This window comes from Sinocyclocheilus grahami, unplaced genomic scaffold, assembly GCF_001515645.1.
Source record: "Sinocyclocheilus grahami isolate Dianchi unplaced genomic scaffold, SAMN03320097.WGS_v1.1 scaffold606.1, whole genome shotgun sequence".
NCBI lineage: Eukaryota > Metazoa > Chordata > Actinopteri > Cypriniformes > Cyprinidae > Sinocyclocheilus > Sinocyclocheilus grahami.
Window position 1 is genome coordinate 621,290 of NW_015505785.1, and position 17,440 is coordinate 638,729.

Genomic DNA, 17,440 nt, shown 5'->3' on the forward strand with positions numbered 1-17,440 from the left:
CAATCATGTCTGTCCAACAGCGGCTCATTTCAAACCCTTAACCTTTTTTTTCTGGTTACATTACTGTTTGGTGTCTTGTTTACAACAAGGCTCTAGCTTCATAGTTTTATTTCTAAGAGATTTTCTTAGAACTGTTTAACCTTGCTGCCCCTCTTCTTATCATGTGCAAATATATGTTAATGACGGGGTCATAAAGCGTTTTAAAACCAGTAGCTCATGCAGTGCATGTATCGCTGATATAAAGCTACTGCAATCTTCAGTGAGGTCTGGGCTGATATGTAATGTTGGAGAAATTATGATGTTTAACTATGGGGTGTAAATCATTTTGAGGTGCAGTAAGACACAATGTTTTAAGCAACTAGATTTAATTCTCTTTTCATTTGCCGTTTTAGGAGGTTTCTTTTTGGTCATGAACCAGCAGGCTTACATGTGGTTGCAGTGATAAGACGATGTTTAAGTTGTGATGAGTCATTGTTAGTAAATTAACAATCAGTCCCTATAGATTCTCTTTGCCACCTGGAAAATTCTCAGTCCCTCAAAGTGTATAACGGCCGGGAAGCAAGAAAACACACATTCAATGGTATTCTCAATACTTCAACTTTATTCATAGATACAAAGATATTATATAAGCATATGTCGAGGGGAGTTTCAACCCTTTAACCAATGAGGATATAGATGACATACATATAGGATCTTGGCCAAGAATATGTGTTTTATAAAATGGCCACATGTACAGGAAGATATGGACATATTAGGAATAAACTTGGCGAAGGATGCTGAATTATCTCCATAGTTCAGCACGAACCCCTTTACCTTGGAAAATCATTCTTTGATACATTTCAACCCATGTGTCCTTTAAAAGGTCTACTCATAAAAGCATATTGAGTAGCAACAAGAGTATTCATGGCACGATCAATCAAAAGTCTAATAAACAGAATAATACAACATACAATGAATGAAAGGATTAATAAAATCACTCCAATAGGGATTAACGCATTCACTAGCATTTTCTGCCACCCTGGGAGCCAACCAAACACATCATTTGAATTATTTATTGCATCTCTTGCGTGTATCTCTTGTGCAATTCTAGTCATATTCATTAATTAGGAATAAACTTGGCGAAGGATGCTGAACTATCTCCATAGTTCAGCACGAACCCCTTTACCTTGGAGTCCTAGCTATCGTCCTCATTTGAACATTTGAACCCAGAAAAGCTAATGCATACATGTGCGCATGCGTACCTCGAATATGAGTAAGAGATATTAAAACATAATACAAGAGAGAGAGAACAGATGGAGGAGGGGGATTCAGAGAGAAAACAACAGTGCTGTACAGGGAGGGCGAGTGAGAGAGGGAAGAAAAGAAAAGGAGGGGTGAAAACATCTGGAACCAATAAAAAGACAGAGAGTGTTTTCTAACAGTCATGATGGTGGCTAGTCTAAAAAGTTCCATGCAATATGTTTTTTAATTCACCAGATGTCTCATATTTAATACATTTAATACTGGTAAACTGAAAGTGAAAAAACTAAGAAACATGCAATAAAACAAAGATGCTTGAAGCTGCAGAGGTCTGAAAGGGGTCATATAATGCTGCTAAAAATGACATTATTTTGTGTATTTGGAGTAATGTGTTTATGCGGTTTAAAGTAAAAAAAAAACATTATTTTCCACATACTGTACATTATTGTTTCTCCTCTATGCCCTCCTTTCTGAAACGCATCGATTTTTACAAAGCTCATCGTTCTGAAAAAGCGAGGTGTGCTGTGATTGGCCAGCTATCCAGTGCATTGTGATTGGCTGAATACCTCAAGCGTGAGACGGAAATGTTACGCCCCTTACCATACTGTGATGCTGTTTCCCGGCCGGAACAACGAGACAAAAGCATTCAAACCCATTCCAAAGAAGGCATTTGTTGCATCCAGTGGGGATATAATTACTGATTATAATGACTTATACTGTCTTTTTACGCGTTGCGTTGCATTGCATTGCATCGCGCCGCGTAAACATAAAACTCTGTCTGCATTTGTGATCGGAGAAATTACAAATAACAAGTGCTACTCTACACTGCCCAAAACTCGCGTTTGAATCGTCAGTGGCAAATCCTTTAAATGAAAACGTACTTACAGACTGTGAGTCAGAACTGCCGGCATTTTAGTCTAACGTTACTCTCCCAGGATCAGTAAACAGTCCTCCATAAAATGTGCTGCACACATCTGGATATTTGGGTTAAACTGTTCTTGAACAGTGTTGTAAATACAACTGATTTGTAGTCGTGTCCTCTTTTGGAAGACCAAACAAAGTAGTTTTGCTTTCCCAACAAAGCACACAGCGTCTTCACGACATGGCGGCAGCGGCAACAATACTACAGCGAGAATAAAAGTTTCGCCTTCTTTCTTTGCGTGAACATTTGGGCGGCGTTATGCAAATCTTCCCACATAGTGAGGTAGATATGTGGGGGCGTGTTAGAACAAGCCATTTTAGGTAGGTGTGGCTGACTCTGAACTTTTATAAAGAATATCTCTATGGATTTGAGACTTTAGTCTTTGCAACTTTACAGATCTTCTTTATGCACCAAGAGCTTGTAACACTCCAAAGAGAAAGGAAAAATTTAAATCGCATCATATGACCCCTTTAAGCTACTAAAGTTTTCCAAACAAGAAAAACATGTCTTGTGTACCTTGCATTTTGTTAGTTTTACTGTCCTGTATCCCGTATTTTTCAATGCAATAACGTGTTCTGTGTTGGTGACTTCGACATATTAGGGTCATTCCACAAAATCAGTGCCTTTTGCGTCCCTAAGAAATAATCAAACATAGAATTAATATAACAACAAATACATTTGTGATTTAAAAACATAACAATACTATGTATTGTTTCAACAATATTACATCAAAGTAAAGTCAATTAAATATTATTTTAAACAATTTAAATAGCATTTATGCTGATAAGGGTAAAATGTTTTGCCTGTCCCTCACTATGATGGGCCATCGCTCACTTTCACAGCAGGAATTTTAATTTGCAAAATTAAGGCAAAATTACAAAAAACTCACATTAGCATATTGTTCCAATTACAGTCTCATTGTTAAACAATGTTTTGGCATAAGTATAAATTTTTTTCTATAAAATATAAATCATTTTACCTGTGTCCCCTGATTTCATGTCAGCCCTGTTACGCTCATCAAAAAACCCTTTTAAAATAATGGTACATTCAAGTGACATCACTTCTTGGAGGTTACATCATCTCTCAACCAGGATTCCAACACTTAAAACACAAGCATGTTTCTTCTATTATGTTCTATTTTTGATGATTTATGAGGTTTGACTGAGGGGGCATCATGCAGTGCCAATACTGTTACCATTATTAAAGTATAAATGTTTACAATTTGTTATTAAATGTAATATAATCAGTATCTACAAGTAATATCCTTTCAAAGTGTACATCATGTGCTTTTGTGACCATGACTATTAGCTAGCAATTAACAAATTAGTTTGAAATGGTCAAACCTGTTACTGTCAGCCCTGTTACTTTTCAGAGTAACGGGTTTTGACATGTGAGTAACAGGATGACAGAGATTAGGTGCCAAACTGTTTTTAAATGTTGTCTGTGTAAAATGCAAACATTTTTAAAGGCCATCCTGGGTGTATTTTTGAGCTAATTCCTATACTATTCAGTGTGGTTGACATTTGAGCATCTGTTACATTTTTAGTTAGTATTGTTGGTATTGTTACTATTACTATTGTTGTTGTTAATAGTATAAGATAAGATGATCAGTCTCAGTAAAACTCATTTTTTCCCCATAACTTATTGTCAGTAATGCATCCATGTAAATGCAGTTACAAACAAGAGCAGTAAGGTCACTGCAGGCCCTCGCCCCAATCTTGCAATGTTCAAGAAAGTCAAAACAAATTTCAGTATCAAGATCTTGGTCTGGTTTCAGATGATCATAGGAAGACCAAGATCTGATCATCTTCCTTGCCTAATAATTTAACCAGATCAGTATATTTTAGGTTCTGTGAGGGGACACACTCACACAGACAAATAGATGGATGCATGATCTAATTACAATACCCTTAAAACATTAGATCTCTTAGAAACGTAATGTGCTTCACTAATACAACTATACCAACTAAGTGCAAAACAATATGATGCAATTAAAAAAATTCTTCAGTGTTTGCTGAAGAATGTGTGTCCTGTCATCCCTGTTACTTGGGTCAGTCCTGTGACTATAACGTCAATCCTGTTGCTGCCATTAATTTCATAAAATTATATTTGATATGATATGATACGATACCAAGATATTTGATAGGGCCTTCCAGGTTTTTCCATTGTAACTAAATATGTTTTATTTTGGACAAAGCCCTTTTTTAAATATACATTTATTTAAAATACCCATTACACAGTAAATCTTAAACACAAAAATGGATTCACACTCATTTTTAAAATGTTTATTGTAGAATTTTAATAACAGAATTACAATACAGAACATAACAGAAGTGTGCTATTTTGCAAATGTAAACATTTTGTAAAAATATATATTTTTCTTAATTGACATGTGGTCACCCTCCAGATATAGATAAGGATATTCTTGGTCATCTGAATGACAAATATAAAAATATTTTTAAAAAATGCAAAATTTGAAACAATCCCGGTGAAAAGAGGGACTAAAATGCTGCTCGTATACAGTATGTGAATACTATCTCATATTTCTAATTAAAACTATAGTATATAGTAACACTTGTGTCTGTAACAGGGTTGACAAAAACATCAAAACATAAGGTAATTTAAGCTTATTTTATTTCTTTAATTTTTCCAAGTGGAAAAGGCACCGATTTCGTGGAATGACCCATTACACTTTTTATTTCACAAAAATAAATGCTAAGAGCAGTAAGTGCTTACTGGTAGATGCCATTTTGAATTTTACATGGATGAAAACGAGGTTGTGAGGGAAAGATTACACACTTTGTGTAAAGGTCCTAGATCATGTAATTTTAAAAACTATTTTATGTAGTTTTTGTCTACTAAAAGTCTTCAGGAAAAATGTTTCAGAACATTTGGCATGTTGCTAAACAACAATGCAACCCATTGAACATACTGTACTTTTATCAGAAATAGTCAAGAAGTCCTCAGATGCCATGTTCATTACAGCAGCGTCTTGTAGAAATTATGTTGTGGAAAAAGCTGCTGACTGAATGAACTGCAAAGTTTATGTCAAATACATACAGCATCTAAAGGTGATTTAAAAATTGAAGTGCTTTCTGTTGTATCGTGTAAATGAACTATAATAATTGGACATTAATTGCATTCTTGAGCTTGAATCATTAACATAAGTTATTACTCGAAATATAATCACTTTACCATTACATACAAAACTGAACTATTTTAATAGCTGGAACAGTAGTATAAGCTGTTTTGGGAGAAGGGGGAAAAAAGACGGACTCGGGTCGGTAATTTTGATAAGCTGTCGGACACGGGCCGGGCTAGGATCTGAGCATCTCGGGCCAGGGCAGGGTTAGGGCCTATATTTGAGGCCCGTGCAGGGCTCTAGGATGGAGAGATGTCGTTGCATTTTATAGCTATTAATATTAACATTCCTGTTGGTTTAAATGGTCGGCCATCGGGGGCCCCAGGCATTTGCCTGCCCCATTGCTACACCTCTGCCAACATGGCACCTTGATTTAATAATTTGCTTCATGTAAATTATTAAAATGACAAGGCCAGATTCTGTGAAATGCTCTTTAGGAAACTTGAAAATAATGTTTGTTGTTATGAAATTGTTGCTTAAGCTTCTCTTAACTCTCAGTTCCAGACTTTCAAAGAGCATTATCCCATCACTGTCTGTGTGGGATGGTCATCTCGCTTGTCGCTGGAGGAGCACTGGTGGCCATGGAAGGCAGAAATACATTAATGACAGGCTGCTGAAGTTTAGATTTGCTCTGGCAGGGCTGCTGGTAGGTACTGGAGCTGATTTAGCCTATACACTCCATCAAGACAAGGTGAGACCCCTGATATACAGTGGGTACGGAAAGTATTCAGACCCCCTTAAATTTTTCACTCTTTGTTATATTGCAGCCATTTGCTAAAATCATTTAAGTTCATTTTTTTTCCTCATTAATGTACACACAGCACCCCATATTGACAGAAAAACACAGAATTGTTGACATTTTTGCAGATTTATTAAAAAAGAAAAACTGAAATATCACATAGTCCTAAGTATTCAGTCCCTTTGCTCAGTATTTAGTAGAAGCAACCTTTTGATCAATGTCAACAATTCTGTGTTTTTCTGTCAATATGGGGTGCTGTGTGTAATTTAATGAGGAAAAAAAAATAACTTAAATGATTTTAGCAAATGGCTGCAATATAACAAAGAGTGAAAAATGTAAGGGGGTCTGAATACTTTCCGTACCCTAATTCCTAAATAATGAAAAATCTCTAAAGATATAACAAAAATAACACAACTATGTTAAACAATGTCACACAACTAATTAAAATAAGTGTTACAAACCTTTCCACTCAGGGTTGGTTGATTGATTTGTTGAAAATACACAAAAATAGGTCACAAAAAGGATTGTTTTGACGTGCTTTCTGTGTTTCAAGCACGTTTGGATGGCAGAAACAGAGCTTCTGTTGCCAAAGGCTTGTCACGTTTTCTCAGGAATAACATCTAATTGAACGGATAGATCTAACATCTAAAAAAAACTAACAAAGATGTATGTGTACATTGTCATTTCTCATACTTGCTGAGAATGAGGGTGAAGATGAATCATGTTTTGTAAATATACAACTGTTTTTTGTGCAAAAACTTTAATAAACATAAGTGAACTTTAACAAACATATTCAAATAAAAACGTCATGACCCCTTTACATTTTGCCTGCAAATAATGATGTCAAAACAGACTGCAAAGTCAAATCCTGTCAATTATTAATAAAATCATATTAATAGAATCATACAATTTGACGTAAAATACCATTGATGTCTCACGGTCTGTCTTGGCGTAAAATCTCACCAGGCTCATATCATACAATCCGACAGTGTTGGGGGTAACACATTACAAGTAACGCGAGTTACGTAATCAGATTACTTTTTTTCAAGTAACTAGTAAAGTAACGCATTACTTTTTAATTTACAAGAAGATATCCGAGTTACTTTTTCAAAAAGTAACGCCAGTTACTTTGTTTTCCCATTTATTGACTGACAAGTCTCCTGTCCCCATATTGGGAGAAATCGGAAGTACAGAGGAGCTGTGTCCGCTGTGTGAACATGATGCTACTGTAGTTCTAGACTAAATGTGAATGTGCATTAATTCATCCCACTCACAAAAAACTGATTTAGTATTAATCAAAATGAATTAAAACAGTGAAATGCAAACTCAGAATATGACTCCAACTTACAGGTTGGAGATCGAGGGTATCCCTGGTGGAGTAGTATCACTTAGTCTAAGTGAGCTAAAGTCTCGTTTTCCAAAACACACAATTACAGCAACGCTTCAGTTCGCCGGGAACCGTCGTTCTGAGATGAACAAAGTCAAGCAAGTCAAAGGACTCAATTGGGGCATCGCCACAATAAGCAACGCTACATGGTCAGGTGCACGTCTGCGGGATGTACTGTTGTCCTATGGATTTGGACCAGAGGTAGCAGCGAAAGCTAAACATGTCCAGTTTGAAGGGTTAGACAGGGATGTGACGGGTACAGCATATGGTGCATCTATTCCACTGAACAAGGCTGTAAGTGAAGAGGGTGATGTTCTCCTCGCGTATGAGATGAACGGGGAGGACCTCCCACCTGACCACGGCTACCCTGTCCGTGTAGTTGTCCCTGGAGTTGTTGGAGCCTGCAATGTCAAATGGTTGGGGAAAATTGTTGTAAGTGATGAAGAGAGCAAGAGCCACTGGCAGCAGAATGATTACAGGCTTTTCTCCAGAAGACTTCAAATCAGCACCAGCCATCCAGGAGCTCCCCATACAGTCAGCCATCACTCACCCAGCAGAGGGAACCTCAGGAGACCGCAGTGATAGGGAGGGGACTGTAAAAGGCTACGCGTGGAGTGGGGGAGGAAGAGAGGTTGTGAGAGTGGACGTCTCGATAGATGGTGGGAAAACGTGGCATGTAGCCAAACTTCGCACTAGTGATCAAGAACAGCACCGTGCTCCACCTCCTCCACCTGGAAGAGCCTGGGCTTGGAAGCTATGGGAGATAGACGTACCAATTCCTCATAGGGCTCAGGAGTTGGAGATCGTATGCAAAGCAGTGGACAGTAGTTACAACATGCAGCCAGACACTGTTGCACCTATCTGGAACTTACGAGGAGTCCTTAGTAATGCGTGGCATCGAGTACAGGTAAAAGTGAGAGAGAGTTTGAAAGACCAAAAATGAACTTAATACGTGAACGTAAGATGAACATTAACAAAATTGTTGGAATTTTCTTGGGTGCAGGTTGGGTTGTGGCTTTGCAACTGTTTGAGCTTGTGGGTTCTTGGAAGTGCTTGAAATGGACTTCATTTTTTATGTAAGACTGGGTAATTATATTTTAACAAGCAAAAATAAATGTCTTGATGGATACTTGCAGGTGTTCAACACCAGAATACTTGGTCAAAACTGACTATAACAAAAAAGGTTATCATTTGTCATTCATTTCTATCATGAAATCTCATAAGACATTTTTAGTCTAGTGACATTTATAAACATAAGACATTTATAAACACTTGGTTTAATACCATATTACACTGTTCAAAATTATATTCTGAACATCAACATGATGAAGGCCTGCATTTCCACTGACTAACGCCAACTGATTGTTACATAACCTGCCTACTAATAAGGTCTAAGAACTTTAATTTATTTTATACAGTATATATTTATTTTTTAATATATACATTTTCAATTAAAATTATTAAATCCTCAGAAACTATAACAATTTACAAATGTAAGCTTTTCTGAAGTACCAGTTTAGTGGCATATTGAATGTGATCAATATTACATTTTACAGTTCCACTTTTTTAATATTTTAGTGTAGTGAAATGACATTTGAATGATTTAACCATTTAATTGTTATTTTAGTATTCAGTAATAGGTATTTATGCAATTTTTAATGCAATTTGTAATGTGACTCTGATTTATATTTTATGTGAATAACTACTATTAGTAAATACTCAAAGGTATGAAAATAATTTTTGTTAATCTTCTTTTGTGATTTTAAGCAAATTCCAGAATGTGCTATACTTCATGTTAAATGTTTAACTGTAGTATGTGATTTGGGAGGAAAGACAAAATAAACACTCATTAGAAGCAGTAGAAGTAGTTTTCCTAGTGGGCAGATCTGATATTGAACGTGAACAAGGCTGCTGGATAAAAACACTTGCTGCTGTAAGGAGCTTAATTAATATTACCATACCTGAAAATGAAATGAAAATCGGAGTACTTCGATTTAAAAATTGTGAATGTTTTCTAATGGGGTTTGAGTAAAAGCATCTGTAACTCATGTCTTTTAATGATCCATTCATTGCAGACATCAGTAAGGTCAGTGAATAATTTTATTTGATCTACACACTGTAATGTAATGTAGAATTCCACTGGAGGAATACAGGAAAATATGACTCAATCTCAATTCACTGCAGCACCAAATATGTGGTTGACATGATGAAAAAAACAAATGTTTACTGCACATATTCTTTACATTGCAATAGACAACTGAATGCTGACTTGATATGTCACCTTTAAAGTCTAATTTAATTTACATTTCTGACTATAACTGATTAATGATGCAAAGCAATAACTGACTTGGAAAGGAGAAAATAACTTAATACTCCTCACCCTCCTCTTCTCCTTCTCCCTCGACTGAATCTACACCCACCTCCTCATAATCTTTCTCCAGGGCTGCCATGTCTTCTCGAGCCTCAGAGAACTCGCCCTCCTCCATACCTTCACCTACGTACCAGTGCACAAAGGCACGCTTAGCGTACATCAGATCGAACTTATGATCAAGTCTGGCCCAAGCCTCCGCGATAGCAGTGGTGTTGCTTAGCATGCACACCGCTCGCTGCACCTTGGCCAAATCACCACCAGGTACAACGGTAGGGGGTTGGTAGTTGATACCAACCTTGAAACCAGTTGGACACCAGTCCACAAACTGAATGCTGCGCTTGGTCTTTATGGTGGCAATAGCAGCATTTACATCTTTAGGTACAACATCACCACGGTACAACAGGCAGCAAGCCATGTACTTGCCGTGACGTGGGTCACATTTGACCATCTGATTAGATGGCTCAAAGCAAGCATTAGTGATCTCAGACACTGAGAGCTGCTCATGGTAAGCTTTCTCAGCAGAGATCACAGGAGCATAAGTTGCTAAAGGAAAATGGATACGTGGATATGGCACCAAGTTGGTCTGAAACTCAGTTAAGTCAACATTCAGGGCACCGTCAAATCTCAGGGAGGCAGTAATGGAGGACACAATCTGGCTAATCAGCCTATTAAGGTTGGTGTAGCTGGGACGCTCGATATCAAGGTTTCTACGGCAGATGTCATAGATGGCCTCATTGTCAACCATGAAAGCACAATCTGAGTGCTCAAGGGTGGTGTGGGTGGTAAGAATGGAGTTGTAGGGCTCCACCACAGCAGTAGACACCTGTGGAGCTGGGTAGATGGAAAACTCAAGCTTAGATTTCTTTCCATAATCAACAGAAAGTCGCTCCATCAGTAAAGAGGTGAAGCCAGAACCAGTTCCTCCCCCAAAGCTGTGGAACACCAAGAAGCCCTGAAGTCCAGTGCACTGGTCAGCCTATGAAGAGGGCAATGGAAAGAAACGGTAATTAAATTGTATTTAAGTTAAAACATAAATTGCTGAATGAAAACAGGCTGACTGTGATTACAAGGATGTCTTACCAGTTTGCGAATCCTGTCAAGAACCAGATCAATGATCTCTTTGCCAATAGTGTAATGGCCACGAGCGTAGTTGTTAGCTGCATCCTCCTTTCCGGTGATCAGTTGCTCAGGGTGGAAAAGCTGACGGTAAGTTCCGGTGCGAACCTCATCTGAAGAGTGTGGAGAGAATGAAAGCTGTGAAGCTCGTGGACTAACCATAAGAGACTGGTAATCAGGCAATTACTAACCAATCACAGTGGGTTCCAGATCTACAAACACGGCCCTGGGAACATGCTTGCCAGCTCCTGTCTCACTGAAAAAAGTGTTGAAGGAGTCATCCCCTCCACCAATGGTCTTATCACTGGGCATCTGTCCATCCGGCTGAATCCCATGCTCAAGGCAGTAAAGTTCCCAGCAGGCATTGCCAATCTGGACGCCAGCTTGACCCACATGAATGGAAATACACTCACGCTGTTGCAAAGAAGAAAAGCAACAGTTTTATTCAGTGGTGGACAGTAACGGAGTAGCATTACTTCGTTACTGTACTTAAGTAAATTTTTCAAGTATCTGTACTTTACTGGAGTCGTTTTATTTTGAGTAACTTTTACTTTTACTTCACTACATTCCAAAGCATAAGATCGTACTTTTTACTTCACTACATTTCATAAAACATATCGTTACTCCTTATAATATATCACGTGCTCCGAGACGCAGAAACGGTGTCTGATTCAAGAACGAACTGATTCGTGAACCTTTTAAATCGCTTCGCAAATCGCACCAAACGATTAATTGACGAATTAGAATGAACCGATTGCAGCTGTTCTCGAGTCGACAACTCACTGATTCAAATGAACCGTTTAGTGCGAGTCTCCAGTGAACTGAATTCACAAGTAAGAACCGCGCGCGACTGATGCTGCTAAAAGTAAGTTACTAATGTCGAATTTTAGGATTAATTATTGTAACTGAAAATGAACACCACAGACAAGGTTTGAGAAGAAAAAAAATCATTATGAAAATATAATTATATTTTCCTTAAAATGTTCTTCCTAACTTCAGGCCTTATTCTCATGTCATATATAACTGTGATGTTCTGCAAAACAACAAGCTTTAAAACACTTTTTTCTTACTGGTGAATATCAGATGGTCACATCTGTTTTCTCTCAGGTACATCGCAGTGTAAGCTTCACAGTGAACATTACTACATCACTCTCGTCAACGTAGTCCATATCAACAACAAAAATATATCTTGACTCCATATCGTCGTTGTTTTGGGAAAATCCCAGGTATTTTGAGCAGTAGGATTATAAAAAATATGTGCTAATATAAAATTTAAATAAGTAGCCTATATAAAATTGCAAAATAAATCTATCAGTACTTTTTTACTTAAGTAAAAAATCGAATACTTTTGTACTTTCACTCGAGTAAAATTGAAAAAGGAGTACTTTTACTTTTACTGGAGTAATATTTTACTATACGTATCTGTACTTTTACTCTTGATTTGTGTACTTCGTCCACCACTGGTTTTATTATATAATAGTTAGTTAAAACTGATATAATTTTGACTTCATTACTATAAGATACGAATGTACATACTGTGCAAGTCGAAAAGTGGTCACACATCCCGATACAAAATAGCAGAGAGTCAAACATATTCACCAGAATCTTCAGCAGGAATATATCGAGCAGATGTCGTTTATTAAAACGATGACAGGTGTAGTGTTCCGCAGACCCTGTAACCTGCCTCATCACTAGATATAGCCACTAGACTTCTATTTAATAATTATTATGTACACAACATTTAGTAGCCTATATGCTTAGATTTCCCTGTTGAAAAAAACAGCATATGCTGGTTAGGTATGTTTTGACGCTGGGATGCTGGTTTAAGCTGGTCCTTTGTTGGTTTATGCTAGTCCTTTGCTGGTTTAAACTGGTCCTCTGCTGGTTTATGCTGGTCCTTTGCCAGCACATGACCAGCATAAACCAGCAAAAGGACCAGCATAAACCAGCAAAAGGACCAGCATAAACCAGCAAAGGACCAGCATAAACCAGCAAAGGACCAGTTTAAACCAGCAAAGGACCATCTTAAACCAGCATCCCAGCGTCAAAACATACCTAACCAGCATATGCTGGTTTTTTCAACAGGGTTAGCATATGATTTCTTCATAATGACACAATTCTTGCTTAAATCATTTTATTACACGTATGCTTTCATTTGAATAGTATAGCCAAAAAAATCTAATAATACAACGAGTCAGCTACTCACCATTTTCGTATACTTTGGAGTGATCTGGAAACAATAGTTTGCTCTACTGCGTTACTGTTCTCGACGGCGAAGAGTCGATGTAGTAACTGCGCGAAATCCTCGAGTGGCACCGCTTTTATAGAGTGACAGACAGCGTCAAGATGTGACCTACTTCATGTATGTGAATATATAGACTGCTCATTTCATTGCATCAGAACACTTGTTTCATTCAGGTTTTTATGCATGCCGTTGATTTCTGAATAATCTCTGGGGATCATTTGAAATAGTCATTAGCTTGCTTTAAAAATGAAATAAAACCGCTATGTCATTGAGTCAGTCAGTTCAAGCCCTCTTTCACAGTCATAATATCTGCCGTAGAAACCTTGATATCGAGCGTCCCAGCTACACCAACCTTAATAGGCTGATAGGTCAGATTGTGTCCTCCATTACTGCCTCCCTGAGATTTGACGGCGCCCTGAATGTTGACTTAACTGAGTTTCAGACCAACTTGGTGCCATATCCACGTATCCATTTTCCTTTAGCAACTTATGCTCCTGTGATCTCTGCTGAGAAAGCTTACCATGAGCAGCTCTCAGTGTCTGAGATCACTAATGCTTGCTTTGAGCCATCTAATCAGATGGTCAAATGTGACCCACGTCACGGCAAGTACATGGCTTGCTGCCTGTTGTACCGTGGTGATGTTGTACCTAAAGATGTAAATGCTGCTATTGCCACCATAAAGACCAAGCGCAGCATTCAATTTGTGGACTGGTGTCCAACTGGTTTCAAGGTTGGTATAAACTACCAGCCCCCTACCGTTGTACCTGGTGGTGATTTGGCCAAGGTGCAGCGAGCGGTGTGCATGCTAAGCAACACCACTGCTATCGCGGAGGCTTGGGCCAGACTTGATCATAAGTTCGATCTGATGTACGCTAAGCGTGCCTTTGTGCACTGGTACGTAGGTGAAGGTATGGAGGAGGGCGAGTTCTCTGAGGCTCGAGAAGACATGGCAGCCCTGGAGAAAGATTATGAGGAGGTGGGTGTAGATTCAGTCGAGGGAGAAGGAGAAGAGGAGGGAGAGGAGTATTAGATTTCCTTCATTTTCATGCATCCTCCAGAATGAAAATGAATAGCAGGTAGCCTCTAGACCGAAAATTTCACAAGCTTAAAAAATGGCAACTGACATAACAGTCTACTTACTTGGTGTTAGTTTGAATGTTAGTTTAATTTGCCGACAAATATTGTAATGAAAAATTATTGTGGATATTCTGTGTCTCAATAAAAAGCTTAAAATAAACATTCATATGCTCTTGATCACTTTTTAAACTAAATTAAATACAGGCAACATCAACAATAAATTGACCTTTAGTTCTGCAGTTTTAAGGCATTATGAGAAATCAGTTTTTCCTTTATCTTTGGAAAAAAGTGTTTGTTGGACTATGCAGAAAAACTTTCAAAACGTCCTTATATTTTTCCGTTGTTTTTTATTAACGATAAGAGCAAAAAAGTCTGCATGTCAAGCTTTTGTGAATCACAAATATTTCTGTTTCCAAATCAAAATGCACAGATATTTATTTATTTATGTGGTATTGTTGTAAAAGCACATCACAGACAAATTTGACATTGTTACATTTGAAATTTTGAATAATATTAGAATATTATAAACATTCCCATTATCCACACACACCCACACACACATATATTGTGGCGAGTATCCCGAGTCCAGATTAGCGTCGCCCTGGAAACGCCGCTGCCACACTGATCACCGACGCACAACACCTGTGCGTGATGAGTGGCGCACCTGGAGCTCATTCCCGCTGGCCATAAAAGCCAGGAGAAGAAACACCAGTGGGAAGGGACCCCGGAGCTCCAGGTGACATTAATGCTTGTTTCTCCTTGTTCACAGACTCCGAAGGCACCCTGGGAGAGGGATCTGCACCACGGCACTTCACCCCACGAGCACCACGCTGAGACGGGCACTGAGCACCATTCATCAGAGCACGTGTGATCAGTGTGTGGGCAATAAATCACCCTCCAGGGCTCTTTCGATCAGTACCGAGTCAGTGTTCTCATTCACCCCGCGACATATGGTGGAGAATGTCACCTGTGGCTTCTTGCGGGGTCCCTGACCCCGGACCAGGTAGCCGAGAAAGTGCTCATCGATCGGCTGCTACGGGCACTGCCCCGCCCGCTGAGGCGCCCGGTCAGTATGCGAAATCCCCAGAGCATCCACAGCCTGGTAGAGGCGGTCGAGCTGGCGGCGGCAACGAACGCCCGCGAGGCAGGGGAGAGAGCGGGCCTGGCGCCCCTGCAGGGTGATGGAGCGGCGTCCCCTCGAAGGTGCACCGCGACCAGGCAGCAGACCGGCGGTCCCCGACTTGGCGGATGAGGAACCCCCCGGCCCCAGTCATGCCTACCACCAAGACGGAAATGGTCATGGAGCTGGCACACGGCCACCCAAAGGCGGGACACCTAGGAGCCGACAATACCATCCAACGCATCCGGGACCGTTTTCACTGGCCCGGACTAGAGGCGGAAGTGAAACGGTTCTGCCATAGCTGTCCCACCTGCCAGCAGACGTCTCCGTGCCGTCCTCCCCCCAGCCTGCTCATTCTACTACCCGTCATCGATGTGCCCTTCAAGCAGATCGGGATGGATCTGGTGGGACCGCTGCCGAAGTCTGTCTGGGGACATGAGCACATCCTGGTTATCCTGGACTATGCCACCCGGTACCCGGAAGCCATTCCACTTCGAGCGGCCAACGCCAAGAAAATTGCCGCCCCCCTTCGTAGCCTCGTCGAGCACGTGCGAGAGATGAGAGAAAGGATTGACCGGGTCATGCCGCTGGTTAAGGAACATCTCGTGACCGGGAGTTCCAGCCGGGCGATCGAATGGTGGTACTGGTCCCAACAGCTGCGTGCAAGTTTCTAGCGACCTGGCAGGGGCCCTACACCGTAGTGGAACGGATGGGACCGGTGACCAACCGGGCCGCCGACGGACGGAGCAAATCTACCACATCAACTTGCTCAAGAAGTGGGTTCCCCGGCCCGAGCAACTCGCCGCGCTAGCCCATACCGGGCCCCCAGTAGTGGACATGGAACCGCAGCTATCGGCGACCCAGAAAGCGGAGCTCGAGGCCCTGGTCAGTCAGTTCCAGGATGTGTTCAGTGAGACCCCGGGTAGAACCACCGTCATCGAACACGAGGTCCTCACACCACCAGGAGTCGTAGTCCGGCAGCGGCCCTACCGGATACCGGAAGCTCGCTGGCCGGCAATAGAGGAGGAAGTCAAGAAGATGCTCCAACTAGGAATCATCGAGCCCTCCCGTAGCCCGTGGGCCAGCCCCATCGTGATGGTTCCAAAGCCGGACAACATCCTCCAGTTCTGTAACGACTTCAGGAAGGTCAATCAAGTTTCCACCTTTGACGGCTATCCCATGCCGCGGGTGGATGAGCTCTTGGACCAGCTGGGCAAGGCTCGATACATCAGCACCTTGGACCTCACCAAAGGATATTGGCAGGTGCCCCTCTCCCCGGAGTCCCGGGAGAAGACAGCCTTTAGCACTCCCAATGGCCACTGGCCACTGGCATTACCGGGTGCTACCCTTCGGCCTACACGGGGCACCAGCCACGTTCCAGCGGTTGATGGACATCTTGCTCCGGCCCCACCAAGCCTACGCCGCGGCTTACCTGGATGATGTCGTTATCCACTCGGAGGGCTGGGAGACTCACCTGGAGCGTCTACGGAGGGTGTTGACGGAGCTCCGGCGGGCTACTACCGGTGTTTCATCCCTAACTTCTCCTCTATAGCCTGCTCCCTGTCAGACCTTACCAGGAAGGGGCAGCCGGAGAGGAGAGACTGGACTCCCGAGACCGAAGCCGCCTTCCAAGCCCTCAAGACGACCCTGACGTCCTCCCCGGTCCTGCATGCCCCCGACTTCGGCTGCCCTTTCACCCTATACACGGACGCCTCCGGCACCGGTTTAGGGGCAGTCCTCTCCCAGCTCCGGGATGGAGAGGAACACCCCATAGTCTACATCAGCGGGAAACTCTCCCCCGCAGAGACCAGGTACGCCTCCCTGGCTATAAAGTGGGCAGTCCTGGAGTTTAAAATACTACCTTTGGGGCTGCCGGTTCACACTCCCTCACCACCCATGCACCCCTACAATGGATGTCCAGGGCGAAGGACACAAACGCCCGGGTGACACGGTGGTTCCTCGCACTCTAGGACTTCTGCTTCCAGGTACAACATCGGGCCGGGGCCAATCACGGGAATGCGGACGGTCTCTCCCGGGGCTGGTCCGGTTGGGCAGGTCTGGCAGGTAACCAAAAATCAGGTA

General features: G+C 41.3%; 2 protein-coding genes and 1 pseudogene across 2 annotated transcripts; 2 read left to right on the forward strand and 1 right to left on the reverse strand.

Moving 5' to 3' along the window:
* The first annotated feature begins 7,375 nt into the window (after positions 1-7,375).
* On the forward strand, positions 7,376-8,620 carry LOC107557537 (sulfite oxidase-like; annotated as a pseudogene).
* Positions 8,621-9,511: 891 nt separating this feature from the next.
* LOC107557552 (tubulin alpha chain) lies at positions 9,512-13,280 on the reverse strand. The gene is made up of 4 exons (XM_016241018.1): positions 13,123-13,280; positions 11,108-11,330; positions 10,881-11,029; positions 9,512-10,776 (listed from the first exon to the last, which is right to left on the reverse strand). The coding sequence occupies exons 1-4, from the start codon at positions 13,123-13,125 to the stop codon at positions 9,796-9,798; spliced, it is 1,356 nt and encodes a 451-aa protein (XP_016096504.1). The 5' UTR covers positions 13,126-13,280; the 3' UTR covers positions 9,512-9,795.
* Positions 13,281-13,423: 143 nt separating this feature from the next.
* LOC107557531 (tubulin alpha chain) lies at positions 13,424-14,398 on the forward strand. Its single transcript, XM_016240972.1, has one exon. It carries the CDS (start codon positions 13,424-13,426, stop codon positions 14,189-14,191), a length of 768 nt encoding a protein of 255 aa, XP_016096458.1. The 3' UTR covers positions 14,192-14,398.
* The last annotated feature ends 3,042 nt before the right edge of the window (positions 14,399-17,440 follow it).